At 47.5% G+C, this 16,118-nt stretch overlaps 1 protein-coding gene across 5 annotated transcripts in view; it reads right to left on the minus strand.

The window, feature by feature from the left end:
- Positions 1-16,118, minus strand: part of LOC144830147 (retinol dehydrogenase 16-like) — a 282,329-nt gene that overhangs the window by 163,241 nt on the left and 102,970 nt on the right. For 4 of the 5 annotated variants that reach the window (XM_078688890.1, XM_078688889.1, XM_078688886.1 and 1 more), the window contains 3 exons: positions 11,638-11,963; positions 10,745-11,003; positions 2,094-2,257 (listed from right to left, as the gene is read on the minus strand). In XM_078688890.1, the coding sequence (XP_078545016.1) occupies positions 2,094-2,257; positions 10,745-11,003; positions 11,638-11,950 (736 nt within the window). In that variant the 5' untranslated portion in view covers positions 11,951-11,963. Of the gene's footprint in view, positions 1-2,093; positions 2,258-10,744; positions 11,004-11,637; positions 11,999-16,118 lie in introns of all 5 variants that reach the window. The other variant, XM_078688887.1, reaches the window with a different exon arrangement.

Consider the following 16,118-nt stretch of genomic DNA (forward strand, 5'->3'; position numbering starts at 1 on the left):
AACAGTGATCTCTAACAGAGATCTTACTACTGGATTCCCACAAAATAATATTTAATGTCTAGTGGTAAGCATGATTATGAATAATAAAGGCATCAAGCTATCCCCAAAAAATATTGATATATCTGTGTTTTAACATGAAATACCAAAACATAGAAATTAAAATACCACCCAACTTGAGTCCATTCCAAAGTGCAAGCGAGAACAAAAACTTAGATAGTTCTTAAAGACGGCTACCAGGGGCGATAGAAAGAAAACACAATTTAACACTCAAGACCTTATCTCATTAGGAACTGACAAGAGAGATTTCACCAAATACAAAAACAGAAGTAGAAATATAAACAAAATATACTTAAGAGACGGCTTGATATAGCTGACTACATTAATGGTGCAAAAAATGTTGGCAATATCCCAAATGATGTGATTAGCACTCATCGTGATAAAAACACACCAATATATGAACCTGTGTTAACATAAATTTGCATACATTTGAGAAAGCGTTATCTAATGGCATTATTGTCTGTCTCCATTCTTCTTTTTCTTCCATTCTATATGAGATCATTCGCCCTGTACCGGAATCAAATAGCTGAATCGTACCTTAACACAACACAGGGGACAGTGTTCTACCTGTTCTAACCGACAGTAAGGGATCCTCCAATTACAACATTTTGAATGGTTCTGGCAAAAGACGCCTGCCCTTTAGGGGCACAGGAAGGCTGAAACATGTAGACCTTGACCTCACTAAAAGATGTGATGGATACATTACACTTCCATTAAACACATCTACTTTTCTTTTAGCCATATCCTTGTCTAACTTTTTTTTTTAATTCTAGTGCTAGACAAGAGGTTATTTTAGATCATTTACTCTGTTGTGGATGCCCACAAAGAAATCTCTTTGAGCAAAAGAGATTACCTCCTGGTTGGAGGAAGGAAGACCCAATGATGATGCTATCAACTATCAGTACATTAGTGGCAAAGAATATACCACTGACCAAAAATAGTTGTTGACGGTCGCATAGATTTTTTTTCCAAAGTGATCCCCCAGGACACAGATCCCATTCTGGTTTGATTTTTGCTGACATGATTGGGCGCCGAGTGGGACCTACTTTACCCTTAACTTCTCCTTCCCCTTTATGATATTTGCTGATGAGGCATTTGACCAGGTGGGGAACTGAGATGGCCTCAATTGATTTTTAAAGTAATCTTTAAAAGATCCTGGGCCGGGTAGCAGTTACCAATCTGATCATTTTGCCACTCTTTGCGCCACCTAACACCCTCAACCACTTCTAACTGGATGGGCTGGACAGAATATCTTTATAATGCAAAGACTGATTACATTTGCTCTCTCGGTTTGTCACACAGCTATGAGCATACTGGCATGCTTTCAATCTTAGCCATTAGTGGTAAAACGTAGAGTGCCTCTAACCTCATGCTGTTCCATAAATCATTTCAAGATTTATGTTCAACTGTTTCTAGGGTTATTGTGCAGCCTTTTAATTACTTCTCACATCTCTATGGTGAACACTAACATATTGTTCACCTTAATGGTTCAGTGTGGTTTAATATACAGACAGACCCAAGATTTTGCAAACCATAGCTCAAGATAGCCATGGCGTGCTAACTATCTTCATCCTTTTGGAATCTCAAGAGTTGGTCCTAATCTAAGCTTCACAGTGACATCCACAAGCCTAACTCACATTACTGTACTGGCAGGGCGGAATTGTTTACTGTTAGACCCAAGATAAAGTAGAGGATCATCACTTTCAATCGGTAGAGCCATTAAAAACCATACAGAGGAAACACATGCAGCTTCCTTTTAGCTTGCAGCTAAAAGGATGGTTGTTCACGACCCCTCCGGAACTGAGACAGACCAAAAAATGCCACTGCTAGGCTATGCTGCCACAGGTGCGCATGGGAGAAGCACGCACCTCAATAAATATAATCAAGCTCTACATTCACTCACAAGCTTATGCAAACCCTAAGATCATCAATGAAGTCCTTGGAGACAGCAAGAACTGATACAGAAAGCACACAGGCTGGACTTCCCACCACCTCTGTTGACAGTCCACTTCAGCTGCCACAAACAAGAGACTTACATCCTTCAAAGTATTCCTGTCCATAGCTCTCCTTCACCTGTGCCGACAGGCTGCGCCAGATGTTGCTGAGGTGGTTCTTCATATTGGCCAGCACATTCAGCTGGGTCTTGAAGTAGCCGGGCTCTATGATGGAGACCTTAACACCAAAAGGAACCAACTCCCGCCTAGAAGAGAAAACACCGTCAGTTAATCAAGGGAGCTAGCACAGGTCAGAAGTATGCACCTTGGAGCACACTAAATCAGTACATTCCTAGAAAATGCAACTAAAATATGATCATCAATTCGTTCAGTGAAATGGATGTGGTCCACCATGCAGAATACCAAATAGGCTAACTTTCAAACCATTTTTCAGATAAAACCAGCGAGATTTGGGGGCAGGTTAAGCCAGTGCTTGTGTCAGTGGTGTTGCTAGATCTCCGAGGTACTGGAACCTAGCAGGAACTAACTGCACTCACCTATGGGGAATTTGCAAGCCTTTGGAAGAAGACCTTTGTCTCTTCTAGGCTCTTAGGATTCAGGAAGAATTACCAGCGTTGCCAGGCTCATTGACATTAGCCAATCACGTATCAAGGATTCATGTGACTTGCTAAGCCTACCAAGCTAGCTATAGTATCAGAACACGTTGGCTTAATCCATTTAGAAATGTTACAGATTCTACAAATGGTTCATTTCTAGTCTACTTCTTTTAGGGAGCAGCCAAAAGTATCTTGGTGTTTTTGTATACTTGGGAAGTTTGAGGGCCATCCTTCGATGTGGGGTATAAAAAACAGGGAAGTGGATTCGTCTCTAACCGATGCATGACAGAGGAATGAGACAGCTAACTGCAAGAAAGGGTGAAATATGACAGTCAAGTCAAGAGGTTTATTGCACAATTAATTAAAATTATTACAAATTTCACATGATAAAATAACAATATAGAATCCATTAAAATTTCCTGGTCATGTTACTGCTCAGCGTCTAAGAAATGATATAAATACAATATTTAAAAACTTTCGTCCGGGGCAGCTCCAGCCGTCTGCGGGTCTCAATCAGTTTTTACAGTTCGAATTATAATTTTCATGAGAGACCCTGGATTTAGGCTGGCCCTAGTGGCCCACCTCCTCTGTATTCCCCCTGCTCGACTTGACCTAAGCATTTCCTCACCTCTGCCAGGAATTTACCTCCCCGGCATGCCAGAATTATGGAGGAACCTCCCAGAAAACTTGTTACTGTGTGTCTGCAAGTTCGGATGTTCAGCTCATTTAAAATGGGTTTCAAATATTGTCGCCTCTGAGCCATGACTGCTGGACATACACAGAGAAAATGGGCTAGGGTTTGGGTTTTATAACCGCAGAGACGACATTGCTCCGTCTGAGTGCGTTTCCAGGACGGTAATAAATCTTCCGAAACATGCAGTCCCATCCGGTAATCTGTAAATGCTCTTTTTAAGTACCCGCTAAAGTGAGATGAGAGATATGCTTGAGGTTTTAATACTGTAAAGGAGTTAATGAAAGTCCATCCATGCCGACGTTTTACAAGTGTATTTTTATCCTCCAAGAAGGATTTACTTTTTGCTGCCACGTTGGCTGATCTACTTAAACCTGCTTTGTCTGTCCAGGTTTTCCATACTGTTTCCAGCTCCAGCTCTTTCAGACAGGTTTTCAAATGCTTTCCCCAGGTGCTCGGGATTTCGCTGTCTGCCTGTATTTTGATTTCTTCCCAGCTCAGCCAGTCCATTGTGTCGGGGTCTGCAGAGCGAAGTTTGTGACAGAGCTTCACGAAGCCGCTCATGCTCCGGAATTTCTGATTTTGCAGTCCAAATTCAAGCCTGACTTGCGATGCTGAGGCGGATTTTGGGAGGTTGAAGACAGCTTTGTAGATTTTGATCTGTAGGTCATTTAATAGATCGGCCTCCTTGCCACACCAAGTAACTAGACCGTAGGATAGGGTGAGCATGATTTGGGCTTCCATAACTTTTAATAGGTGATTGTAATTAGGGCCGTCCAGTTTGCATTTTAATAAACGGTAAGCAAAAATTAATGATTGAGCTTTCGCTTGTATTACTGCTTTGTGCTCCTTGTGTTTTAGTCCTTGTGATATTATTATTCCGAGGTACTTGTATGACCCTTGTTCTTCCACCGTTGCCCCATTCGCCGTCCATTTATACTTGATCTTTTTTGGTTCTACTAGACGGACCACTTTTGTTTTTTGCTTTATTTAATTCCAGTCTTTCCCGTTTCAAATAGGATGTTAGTTTATTTATTGCTCTTTGTAGTCCAATTGGTGTTTTGCTTAACACTAGAATGTTGTCTGCGTATTGTAAAAAATATATTGGATTGTTGGCCAATAATGGTGGGTGACATTCAGCAGTTTCCAGCACACTGATAATGTCTGAAAGGAAAAGGTTAAAAATGGTAGGTGCTAACACGCAGCCTTGTTTAAGGCCTTGGTGCGTTGAAATACTCGAGGTAGTACTGCCTCCGTTACCTAATTTCACTCTTGCCCAAGTGTTCTTGTATAGATCGTTTATTGCCTTTAAAAGTTGAATCGGTAAGCCCCAACTTTCCCCACAAGCGCCCTCTGCTCACCCGGTCGAACGCAGACTTGATATCAATAAAACAGGCGTACAGCCGAGCTCCCTTGGTTACTGAAATATGACAGTTCTGAGCAGCATTAGTCTAGCATCGCCTTTGATGGGTTGACACTTTGAGCATCATATTATTATCAGCCCAAACAGTTTTAGGGATTATTAACTGGCATGGCAACAGCAATGGGTGTTATGTCATGGCACTCAATTTAAAGCAAGCACTGTTTCTCTCTGCAGAGGACTCTCCTTGGACAGTGTTCTTTGGTGTGGGAATACAGGAAGCACTGTTTTTGCCATGCAGCACAGGTATTTGCTTCTGGGCATCCAGTTGTTTAGGTCTCGTCCTACGCAACGCGCATGCGTTGCATAGGAGGGGACCTAATGCCATCGGCAGAGCTTTTTCAGCAAAGATGTGCAAGCGTTGAATTGCTTGCAATGCAATGCGTGCACATTTTGGCGATTTTCTTTTGGGGAGCACGCAGCACCATATGGTGGCGCCATATGGTCGCACGCTCCCAAAAGGAATTTGCCCATGCCCTCTCCCCCCTGCTGCCACTTTCACTGCAGCGCGGCTTTACTACCGCGCGGCCACTGCTTGTTGTTCTCCTTAGTTTTGCCTTTTGAATTGATCAATATCTTGTTTGGCCTTTCCAGGCCCCGCACAGACGCTGTAAGCACTATATAAAGTAGTATAGAAGTGCTTGGAGCCTTTGTGACATCAGTACTTAGAAGTCAAGTAGTACACTGCTCTGCGGATAGGGTTATTTAGTATTTAGTATGGCACACATCATCTGGCGTCACAATCACAAACAAGATGGCATAGTATTTGCTAGGTGGGCGTATTGAAGTCTCATGATATCCACCTTGCGGAGTCCTACAACATGAGCCCTTGAAGGTATTGTAGCACATGTGCTTTGGAATCTGCGAACATGCTTACATTGGGGTCACGCTACATAGATGTTTTAACATCTTGTGACATAAGTGCTCAACAAACGAACAGAAGATTGCATTTGATTGACTTTCAACTACTCTGTTTATCCGGAAAAATTACGGAGCGTCTCGCTACTCCTCATTTTAAGGATTCTCTGTTGAAGTCTAGTGTGACCGGCAGGTCACGGGGGTCAAACCACCACCAACTCATCATTTCATCTTTCCGAGTTCAATACAGAGTGGCATTTGTTTGGTGATAGTAACAGCCGCTACTTACGATGCTAAGAAACACAAACCTGTTGTATTGTGCAGAGTATAAAACATGTTTGCAGTATTTTTAACGCGAGCAGTAGGTGAAAATGGTGAGTGCAGATATGGAGGGCCTAGGGGCAAAGTCAGAATAAAGACGGGGAGTGACGCTAGGAGGCAGGAACCTCCTTCTGTTCTGGAACGCATGAGCCAACGTCAGAGGTCTGTCTCTGACTCTTTTCCTCTCTGGCCGGGCCTTCTCCGGGTTTTAATCCCACTAATGCACTGTGCTCTGAGCTGGGAGTGAAAGTGCAGCCCCGGGGTACCTGGCACCCAGCCACCCATCACTCCTGCGCCACATCAGTCGGCTTCCAGAGGGTCGGGCGGGTCACCGCTCATCTGGGAGCCTCCTTGAACAGCCAAGGACGGCCAGATGGATGGGTCGAGGGCAGGAGAGGCCCACAGAGCTCGGCAGCATCAGCATTCTTGTACTTGTCAGATTAATAGACGATCACTTTGACCAATAAATGTTTGAGGAACTGGGGGAGTTTAAAATACGGTCTTGTTAATCTGTTCTTTAAGACTTCGTTTCAGATGGGACCTTCTTTTCTATTCTGTTAGCTCCTGGGAATGTTGGTAGCCTTGGGTGTTCAGAAATAATTCTGTCTTTAGTTTCTCTTTGGTGCAAGAGGAATGCCTCCCTGAACTACTGGCCTGCCTGTCCTGAGTGGAACCAGCAGCCTGAGTTCTGAGGCTGTGAGTAGTGGCCAGGTTTACTTGGGGCATCCATCTGCCCATTCCCTTTGGGTATCGCCTTGTAGCGGGAACTTGCTCAGATGCGCAGACACATCAGATATGCGAACCTAGAACTAGATCGTTGGAGCTCCAAGCCAGGATCGTGCTACGGGAACATCGGTTTCAGACTGTGGTGATACGATTGTGCTCAGTGCTGCATATGAAAAGAATGAACTATGATCCCATAAATTGGTGGCTACAGAATCGCAGTTGGAGTTGAGCCATGAGGAGTGAAATCTGACAGTCAACATATACATTTACTTTTTAAAAACTTCGACTCAAAGGAATTGCAAATAACCACAAATGTCATAGTAATCTGTTCTGGGTTACTTTATTGGTCACAACCAATCTGTATTTCAAAATATCTTACTGCCTAAGCAGTTTTTGCACAGGTCTCTCCGTACCCAGCAACTCCCAGGTTATAGTTTCAGTAAGATATCTCTGGTGGTTAATGCACTTGCTTCAGAAATCTGTGTTCAGTCTAGGCATAGGTTTGACTCATCATAAAATATCCTATTACGATGTGTCTACTGCATTGTGTATCATGTAGGTCACGGATTAGTACTTTTTGTAGATGGCAATCTTACCCACCTTGTCCATGCCTGTGGGCCTCTTGTACCCTGCCTGTTCCTTCGACCCTATTTAAGCGCATAAATGCTCTCCAGATGTATTAACGGGCAATGGAACCCAGGCATGTTTCGTAATCCTAATGAGAGCAAGCGTGTCACTTTCCTGCAACACTTTGGGAGCGTCCAAGTGTACATATATTACTTTGTCTCGAGTAGCTTATGTGCTCGTTTTATACTCGGCTCTGGCGCACCATGTGCATGCGCTGTTGGAAGGCAGTGACGCCGCCCATCTGCTAAATGACCTTGCTTGTTAACAGCAGCTTCACGCGACGGGAAGGTTCACCAGCTTATCGTTCTATTCTTCACTGAACGCTGCCTTGGATCGTTCTGGTTTCCACTGAAACTGTCCTGGCAGCGAGTGGTACGGGAGAAGCGTTATTCATCACACTAAATGAGATGGCACAGACAGGCAAATGACTCTGGCCCCTGACACTTCTACTTTCACAACCACAACCACACACAACCACACACACACAGCCACAACCACACACACAACCACACACACAACTACAACCACACAACCACAACCACACACACTACCACAACGACACACACACACAACCACACACACATGATCACACTTGACCACACACAACCACACAATACAACCACACACACAACCACCCACACAACCACACATACATCTACACACACACAACCACACACACAACCACACACACAACCACACACACACAACCACACACACAACCACACACAACCAAACACACAACCACACCATCAGTGCACACTTTCACCAGGCACAGACACCATCAGTCGTCAGTGCACGCTTTCAATGGGCACAAACACCACCAGCCGTCAGTGCACGCTTTCACCGGGCACAAACACCACCAGCCGTCAGTGCAGTGCACGCTTCCACCAGGCACACACCACCATATGTCAGTGCACACTTTCAACTGGCACAAACACCACCAGTCGTCAGTGCACGCTTTCACCAGGCACACACACACCAGCAGCCGTCAGTGCACGCTTTCAGCAGGCACACACACACCAGCAGCCGTCAGTGCAGTGCACGCTTTCACCAGGCACACACCACCAGCCAGCAGTGCACACTTCCACCAGGCACACACACCACCAGTGCACAATTTCTACAGGCACACACACCACCAGTCATCAGTGCACACATTAATTGTTAATGCATCCACAATTAACTATTGTAGCAATCGCAGTATGGCGCACTTTACTTTTAAGCATATTAATTGCAAGCGCAGCATGCCACCATTGCTAAAAAAAATCAATACACATTTTTTTGGCCTACAATTTCTAGACTTTTATTGCAATTGGTGTTGCAATATTTAGAAATGCCAATAGCTCAAACTTAATTAATGCGAGACCTATTGCATTGCAAATGCTTGTTGCAATAGGCATTAAGACTTTCTTCATAGGTGCCTAAAGGACTTTCTGCTATGGAGAAACTTGATCTTGAGCAGTGCCTAATTTGAGTTGGTAGTTGCAGGTGGGGGCCACTGGACCTCTTTTTTGGGGACCAGCACCTATTTCTCTTCATCAGGTATTGGCTAAGAGCGAGAGTGGGAAAAACACAAAGGGGAAAGACAGAGGAAAATAAAGACGGAAGAACCCTCACAAATGGAGAAAGCAGGGACCAGCAGGAGAGAGATAAAGGGGCAGGGAGTGTCGGTAGTAGATGTAAGAGGCTGGAGGTGAAATCACCCTAGGTTTTCGGAGCACTGATTTTCACTAGTACCACCAGAACAGAGGCTTGGGCTCCGACACTCATTCTTTCACAAACTAAGCACTGATCTTGGGAGTCTCTAACAGCCCAACCATCATTTTCTCCTGTCCCTACACCAGATGAATATCCAAACTTGCTCATTGAGCTCGCCTCATGTGACCCATGGGGCTGGTATGAATATTTTTGCCAGGGGGTCTGCTCTCGAATCCCAGGCCGACAAATCACATTTTGAAGTCAGGCTGATACCTTTCAATTCAAAGCTATGTTGTGTACCTTACCCTATAGAATTTATCTTACACGTCAGAAATATAGATACCACACATCTTATAGTCTGAACCCTTGGACAATGGACCTTTCATCTTACACATATCTAAGAGGCTCTGATAACAAATCTACACCTTTCTACCCTGCTGGCTGTCCTGACTTCGGTTCACCGTGGGATGGGTAGGTGCTGAGATGCCTGCCTTCAGCGACTTTTGAGGAACCCCTCACTCGCTGCTGGCCCCACCTGAACAGCTTGTGAGGCCTTCAGGAGCAACCACAAAGGTTCCCAGGAGGTCCCTCGCCTGGAACCATTTCTGTACGATACCACTCAGGTCGTATATGGGGGTCTTCTTAGTTTAGAGGATCCCAGCAATCATATGAGCACTAAGGTCCTGACGAATTGCCCTTATGGCAAGAAACATGTCGACCATATTCACATGAAGGGTTGAATAAGGACTGGTCCCATTGTTCATCACTCCTTAATACCCCTTATTTTTAATAAAGCAGCGAGCCTGATCATTAAAATACTTCCCAATGGACTCGACTGACTTTTTTTAGACACACACACCCCCATGCTCACTATTGTACTCCTTAGGCCCCTCACACACACACACCCGTTGGCTCGGAATAAAGGATCTCCACCAAAGTGCAGCCCCCCATGCTGCCCGACGGGCATTGCACCGCCAGCCTGCCGTAGGAGCAGGATACCGATGATGACGCTGGACGGCCACCGATTGGGACAACAGGTGTTGTCCTGTCGGTAACCTGTGTGAGGTATCCTTATATTCTGAAAAGGGTCTACACCATGCACTTGTCCCGTCATAACAATTGAGAGAGAAGATTGACCGAGCTAAACCACTAGCTCCCACTGGGGAACTCTGTACAATACTCTTTGTTTGCTGCTGCTTAGGACGAGTACATTGGACCCCATTAAAAACCGTCCACTTTTATTCCCCTTGTTTGATACCAACAAATCTACACCATCAATTATACAGATGTTGCAATTGTAGGCCTTAGAGTTCAGAGCTCTATCCCAGGTTACATTTATTGAGCGCAAGTCCCAGACTGCCAGGCTTTCTCAGTTTTATTAAGATCTTACACGTTCATACCACGGGCGCCAGTTATAAGTCTCAATGTACATGCTGTACACTGCTTGGCGCCTCAGACAGCAGAGCTATCCCCTAGGCCATATAATCATAGAGATGATGGAGAGAGGATGTGGCCTAACAGGCTATGGAGGTCAATTTGAAAATAAATCTGGGAAACCGGGTCCGTGTCTCGGCAAAGCCGCTCAACATCCTGTGATTCTGGGCAAATCACTTAATCTCCCTGTGCCCAACAAAAATGAATGTGTCCTTAAGTAAGGCAACTGGTGCTCATGTAAAGCGCTCTGATACCTTTGGGTCAAGTTTGCGCTATATAAAACTCTGGAAAAAAAATCATAGTTTTGTTATTTCATCCCCCATAACTATAAGGAACAATCTACTTAGCACCTCAACACACCAACCTGAGACTATCTGAAAAAGCTTCCAGTCCAAATTTAGAAATGCAGTATCCACCTCCACAGAAGGTGATCCTGCCCACGAAGCTGGTCACCACCACGACCCTTCCCCGGGCCTTCCTCACGAGGGGCAGCAGACTCAGGGTCACGTCAATGGTCCCCAGCAGGTTCACGTTCAGCACCCGCGTAAAGTCCTCCACTGTCAACCACTCATTGGGTGCCCCAGGAACGCCAGTGCCAGCATTATTCACCAGGCCCCAGAGTCCTGCAGAGAGAAATGATCCCAGACCATGAACGTACTCAAGGAACTTGACATGACATTAACATCACTCCAAGTACCTAACATCAGACTGTGACATGACTCAGGAACCTGATCTCAGACTGTGACATGACTCAGGAACCTGATCTCAGACAGTGACAAGGCTCAGGAACCTGATCTCAGACTGTGACATGACTCAGGAACCTGATCTCAGACTGTGACATGACTCAGGAACCTGATCTCAGACTGTGACATGACTCAGGAACCTGATCTCAGACTGTGACATGACTCTGGAACCTGATCTCAGACTGTGACATGACTCTGGAACCTGATCTCAGACTGTGACATGACTCTGGAACCTGATCTCAGACTGTGACATGACTCAGGAACCTGATCTCAGACTGTGACATGACTCAGGAACCTGATGTCCGAATGTAATATAACTTCAGTAGTCAGATGTCATGCTATGCATCACTTCACAAATCTGAGACTGGCAGTAATCCATGAGAATGGTCTCAGAGTGTAACATCACTCTAGGAACCTGGACTCCGACTGTGACATCCCTCCAGTGAGCAACTTATACATCTATCAGAAAGTCATAAATAAATAATTTAAACATCAGGACTGCAAGCTTAGTTACCCTTGTCCCCAACTTGCTGCTTCACCCACTGGGCTGCCAAGGCCACCCCCGCATGGTCGCTGATGTCTAGGACGACTGTCTGCAGTCTCTGCGAAGCGGCCTCCTTTAGATCCTCTGCCCCTTTTTGTGTCAGGCAAGCTGCCAGCACGCGCAGCCCATGTCGGTCCAGCTGCCTAGCCAGCAGGTTTCCAAAGCCAGAGTCGCAGCCAGTGATGAACACATACTTATCTGTGAGGTTTGGTACCATCTGCCTCTCCCGGTACCAGCGGAGTAGAAAGTACACACCTATGATGGTCGCCAGGTACAGCCACATCACGGACCCTCAGCTGCAAAGAAGTCCAAAGGGTAGATATGAGTCATCCTGTGGAGACAACAGTTGCTTCACCTCAGGAATATGTTTAAGGCTGTTTCACTGTATTCAACAGCTCAACAAAACAATAGAAGCAAGACTCATCTCGAAATTGAATGTTCCTCCATTTAAAAAAAGAAAGCCCCATAACGCAATTATTTTTGCACCTTTATAAAGAATAATCATTAACAAACCAATAAGTCTGCCTTTTTAATAGTGAAATGGGGGGGAGTAAGGCCATTAAGAGTTCTGGGTCACTCTAGTGCAGTTCTGGGGTAGTATTATGGTGCCTAAGGTGGAACAAGCAGCAGTGAAGGAGTGGCTACACATGGTGCTGGGTCAGTAGTTACGTTGTAGGTGGCATGGTGGTAGTGGATGGCAGTAGTGGGATATTAATGTGGCACTGGGAGATGAAACTCAATCATGCAGTTAATTGAGCTGTGGAGGTGTGGCAGTGTAATGGCGGTCGGTGAAAGGTATAAAGCAAGTGACCTGTGGCCAGTTTTAGTGTAGTTTGGACCAGACACCTAGGGCACGAATTTAACAACTTACAATTCTGAATTTCTCTAGGGTATTCTGACCATATATAGATACAGCAGTACAGAGGAATAGTTACTGTATATTTTACAAAATATATTTACGAAAGAAGTTATATTTGTTGACTTTTTACTGGGATACCACATTTCAGTGTCAAAGTGTATAATGTTATTAAATGAATAATGTGTTTTGTATCATCTAGATATCAAAGGAGGACAAAATGTGGGTTTCTAGATGGAATGGGCAGTAGTTAGCGGCTTCAGATTTTGGGACGGATGTGTGAATGTGGTGGATATCTGTCAGCGGGTAACCTACAGTAAGTGGTTACAGCAAGACTGGAAGCTGAACGCACTGAGATTCTGATCATTAGAAAAGCACAATGGTTCTTTGGGGTTAAGTTTGGATACTAAGGGGGTGATTTAGAGTTTGGTAGGGCAGTAGCACCACTGTACGTCATTGATGATCTCTACCAATCATAAATCGATGTTCATCCGGAAGTGCTAGGTTACCCTTGTAGTGTCCTGCAGGACACGTTCTAGTGCTCCACAGGAAGCTGTACTCCCAGTCACTCCCTTGAGGGCTGGACACTGACACACCCACACGCATCCATCACGGGTGTCACGAGTGACGTGGCCCTGGTCAATAAAAGGGCCCGGGTGCACGTGCTCGTGGCTAGTTACTGCACTGCCTCGTCTGGCGTCTGTGTCCATCATTAGCATAATGTGGGCCTGAGGCCCAACATTACAGTAGCGACGAAACGGGCCAATAACCCCGCATGCCTACTGGCCTGCCCTTCATAGTTTCAGGTGGGGGAGGAGAGGAGCGCAGCAGGCAACACCCCGGTGCCCTCTTTCACGCCACCCGTGACAGAGGTGGGAAGTGTGCCCCTCACGTCACCCAGTCAGGAGTCCTGGCCCGAGAGGATCGGCATTGCCTAAACAGTGACACACACATGTCCCCTTGCCAGCATGCCGGCCGCAGCCCCGCTGTAGGGGGAAGGAAGGCACTGCGTGCCGACACACTATCAATGCTACAGCCCCAGTGCCGAACTGCACGACAACTGAGGTTAGTCGAACTCTCGGCAAGCCCCGAAGCGCACGCACTAAAAGCAAAGAGTGAGGGGACTGTTCCCAGCAACCGCCCGAGTCCCGGGCAGAGCGCCAAACCCCCGCAATGATCGTGAGGTGCCTGCATCTGCACTGGGGTGGCTGCCTCCATGAGCGCATGGTCCGCTGACCCTCAACAGGCAGCGGTAGAGAAACACTTGCGGACCTATCCCGCTCCCTAATGTCGTGCAGCCCCATAGTGCCGGACACTCCAGCCACACTGACGGCTGCCCAGCGTAGCGGTGCAACCGCAAGTAAAGGCCCGTGCCGGTTGCGGGTGGGGTGCATCAACATCCCATTAGCTCGAAGGAGGCCGCCGCAACAGGCAAAGAGACTGAACCTGCAGGCAGCGCCATCTAGTGGCTGCCTCCGCAGCCAATTAGCCCTGTGACCCACTCCGCAAATATAACTGGGTCCCTACCTGCCGGTAAATAGGTTCCTCCGCCAACACTGCCAGCGACCACCAGCTCCCCATAAGGGTCCCAGGCCTCTCACCTACACTTGCTAGGCAAGCTCCTGCCCGCATCGCTGGACCCGTGTGGCCTGCCTTTAGAGGGGAAGCTGCTACACTACACGCTGCAGATGCCGGGAGCACCCCCTATCAGTCACGTGCTAGCACCGCATCTTGAGAACCAAAACAGCCATTGGACACAGGCCTTAGTGGAAAGAGCCCAGCGCCCAGAAGCCCAGCGAGGCACCAAACCAGAGAAGCTCCAAGCCACCTGGTTAACACGGTGCGCACCCATGCGCAAGGCCACCATACGAAGGTAACGCTGCAGCTGCTACTGGCATTATCCTTAGCACCACCTGGTGGGTCACGCTGCAAGCTAAATCCGTTACCGCCTGCACATAACCTGCCCCATGTGTCAGCACCGAACAGAGCCCTGCACCAGCACTAAAAACCGGCAGCATTCAGGGCAAGCCACCAAAACGACCACAGCACTACCAGGTAGCCCACGAGGAGGAGCACGTTGGAGAACGGACGTACAGCATGGCCAGAGCAGATAGCCAGCTGTACCCCACGCCCGTCGTCCCAAGCAGCAAGGTAGGCCGGAAGATAGGCCCTGGTGCACCAATACCCTCTAGGAAAGGCAGGATCAGCAAGCAGAAGGTGCAAAGGGATCCTAGCAGGAGGCTCCACACTGACACGTCCAAACATAGTCAAGCACACTGACTGCCCGCCACAACCTATGTCAGCAGGCAAAGCAGCATGCCAGTGACCAGCGAAAGTGCACTACCACCAGCAAGGATAGAAGATCCACAAGATACCAAGGTCTCAAGGTGGCTATCCCTGCCAAAAGGAAAAGAACTACTGGGGCAGAGAGCACACACCACATGTGACTGCCCAATGCCACTGCAAAAGAGGTAATCGCGTCATCTGCTTCCGCCGGGGTACAGACATCACAGTCAACTACACCCCAGGCACACCACATGCCAGAAGAAAGTGTCCCAAAAGAAGACTGAGCGCACCACATCAGAAGCGTGCAGAAGGCAGCGCCAGTGAACCTGGCGCACGAGCAAGCGCCCAGAAGACAGAGACATCTCCACAAAGAAGCACTGCTTAACACAGGTAGGAGAGAATCGACGCCTCCACCACCCCAGCGAAGCCCCGCAGTGGGCCAAAGGCAACACAGAGTGTCCTCCCTCGCACCGCTTTAGGACGGAGTCGGCAGTGACCTGCGACAGGCAAGAGAGGAGTCGTACACTCCATGTGGCAGGCCGCCACAGCGGCAGGCGCTCCGACACCTGGCTACACGTGCCTGGACGTCACGTCGCCCAGCTAGCAAAGAGCACGTCACCCTAATGGACCAGTCCGGACAAGCACGCCGAAATGAAGACAGAAGCCAGCGCCACAACAGCACCACCTCGGGGTCCAAGCACAATGCCCTCGAAGAAAGAAAAGAGTGACAGCCCTGTCACCCCGAAAACCGGATGAACACAGGTGTGCTGAACAGACCAACAAAGGGGGAAGACAGAGGACTCGCACAGCAAGCCAAGAGCACACCCTGACACGTCAGACAGCCACCAAGGCGGACCGGTGTCCCTGGATACAGCCTCACGGGAGAACCGAATATAAGCCGCAGCAAGTGCAAACCGAGTCTCATCCCAACACTTCCCCAGGTGAGAGTCAACCGGCATCCCTGGATATAGCCTCATGGGAGAACCGAACATAAGCCGCAGCAAACGCAAACCGAGTCTCATCCCAACGCTTCCCCAGGCGAACATCCATCCCAGAGTGTCAGCTGTCTAAGGCAAATGGCATCCATGCTCCTGACTGCAGATGCCATGGGTGAAGATCAGCACCGAGTGTCTTTCCTCACACCGCCTCAAGATGAAGTCGGCAGTAGCCCCAAGCCAGGCAAGAGAGGATCCACACACTCTATGTGCTAGCCGCCACTGAAACTCAACCTCAGCAAGACTGAGGCACATGGCTGCCAAGTCCCTTCTGACATCCAACTCTCCCAGCAAGTCACCACCATCTGCCATCC

This window comes from Lissotriton helveticus, chromosome 1_1, assembly GCF_964261635.1.
Source record: "Lissotriton helveticus chromosome 1_1, aLisHel1.1, whole genome shotgun sequence".
NCBI lineage: Eukaryota > Metazoa > Chordata > Amphibia > Caudata > Salamandridae > Lissotriton > Lissotriton helveticus.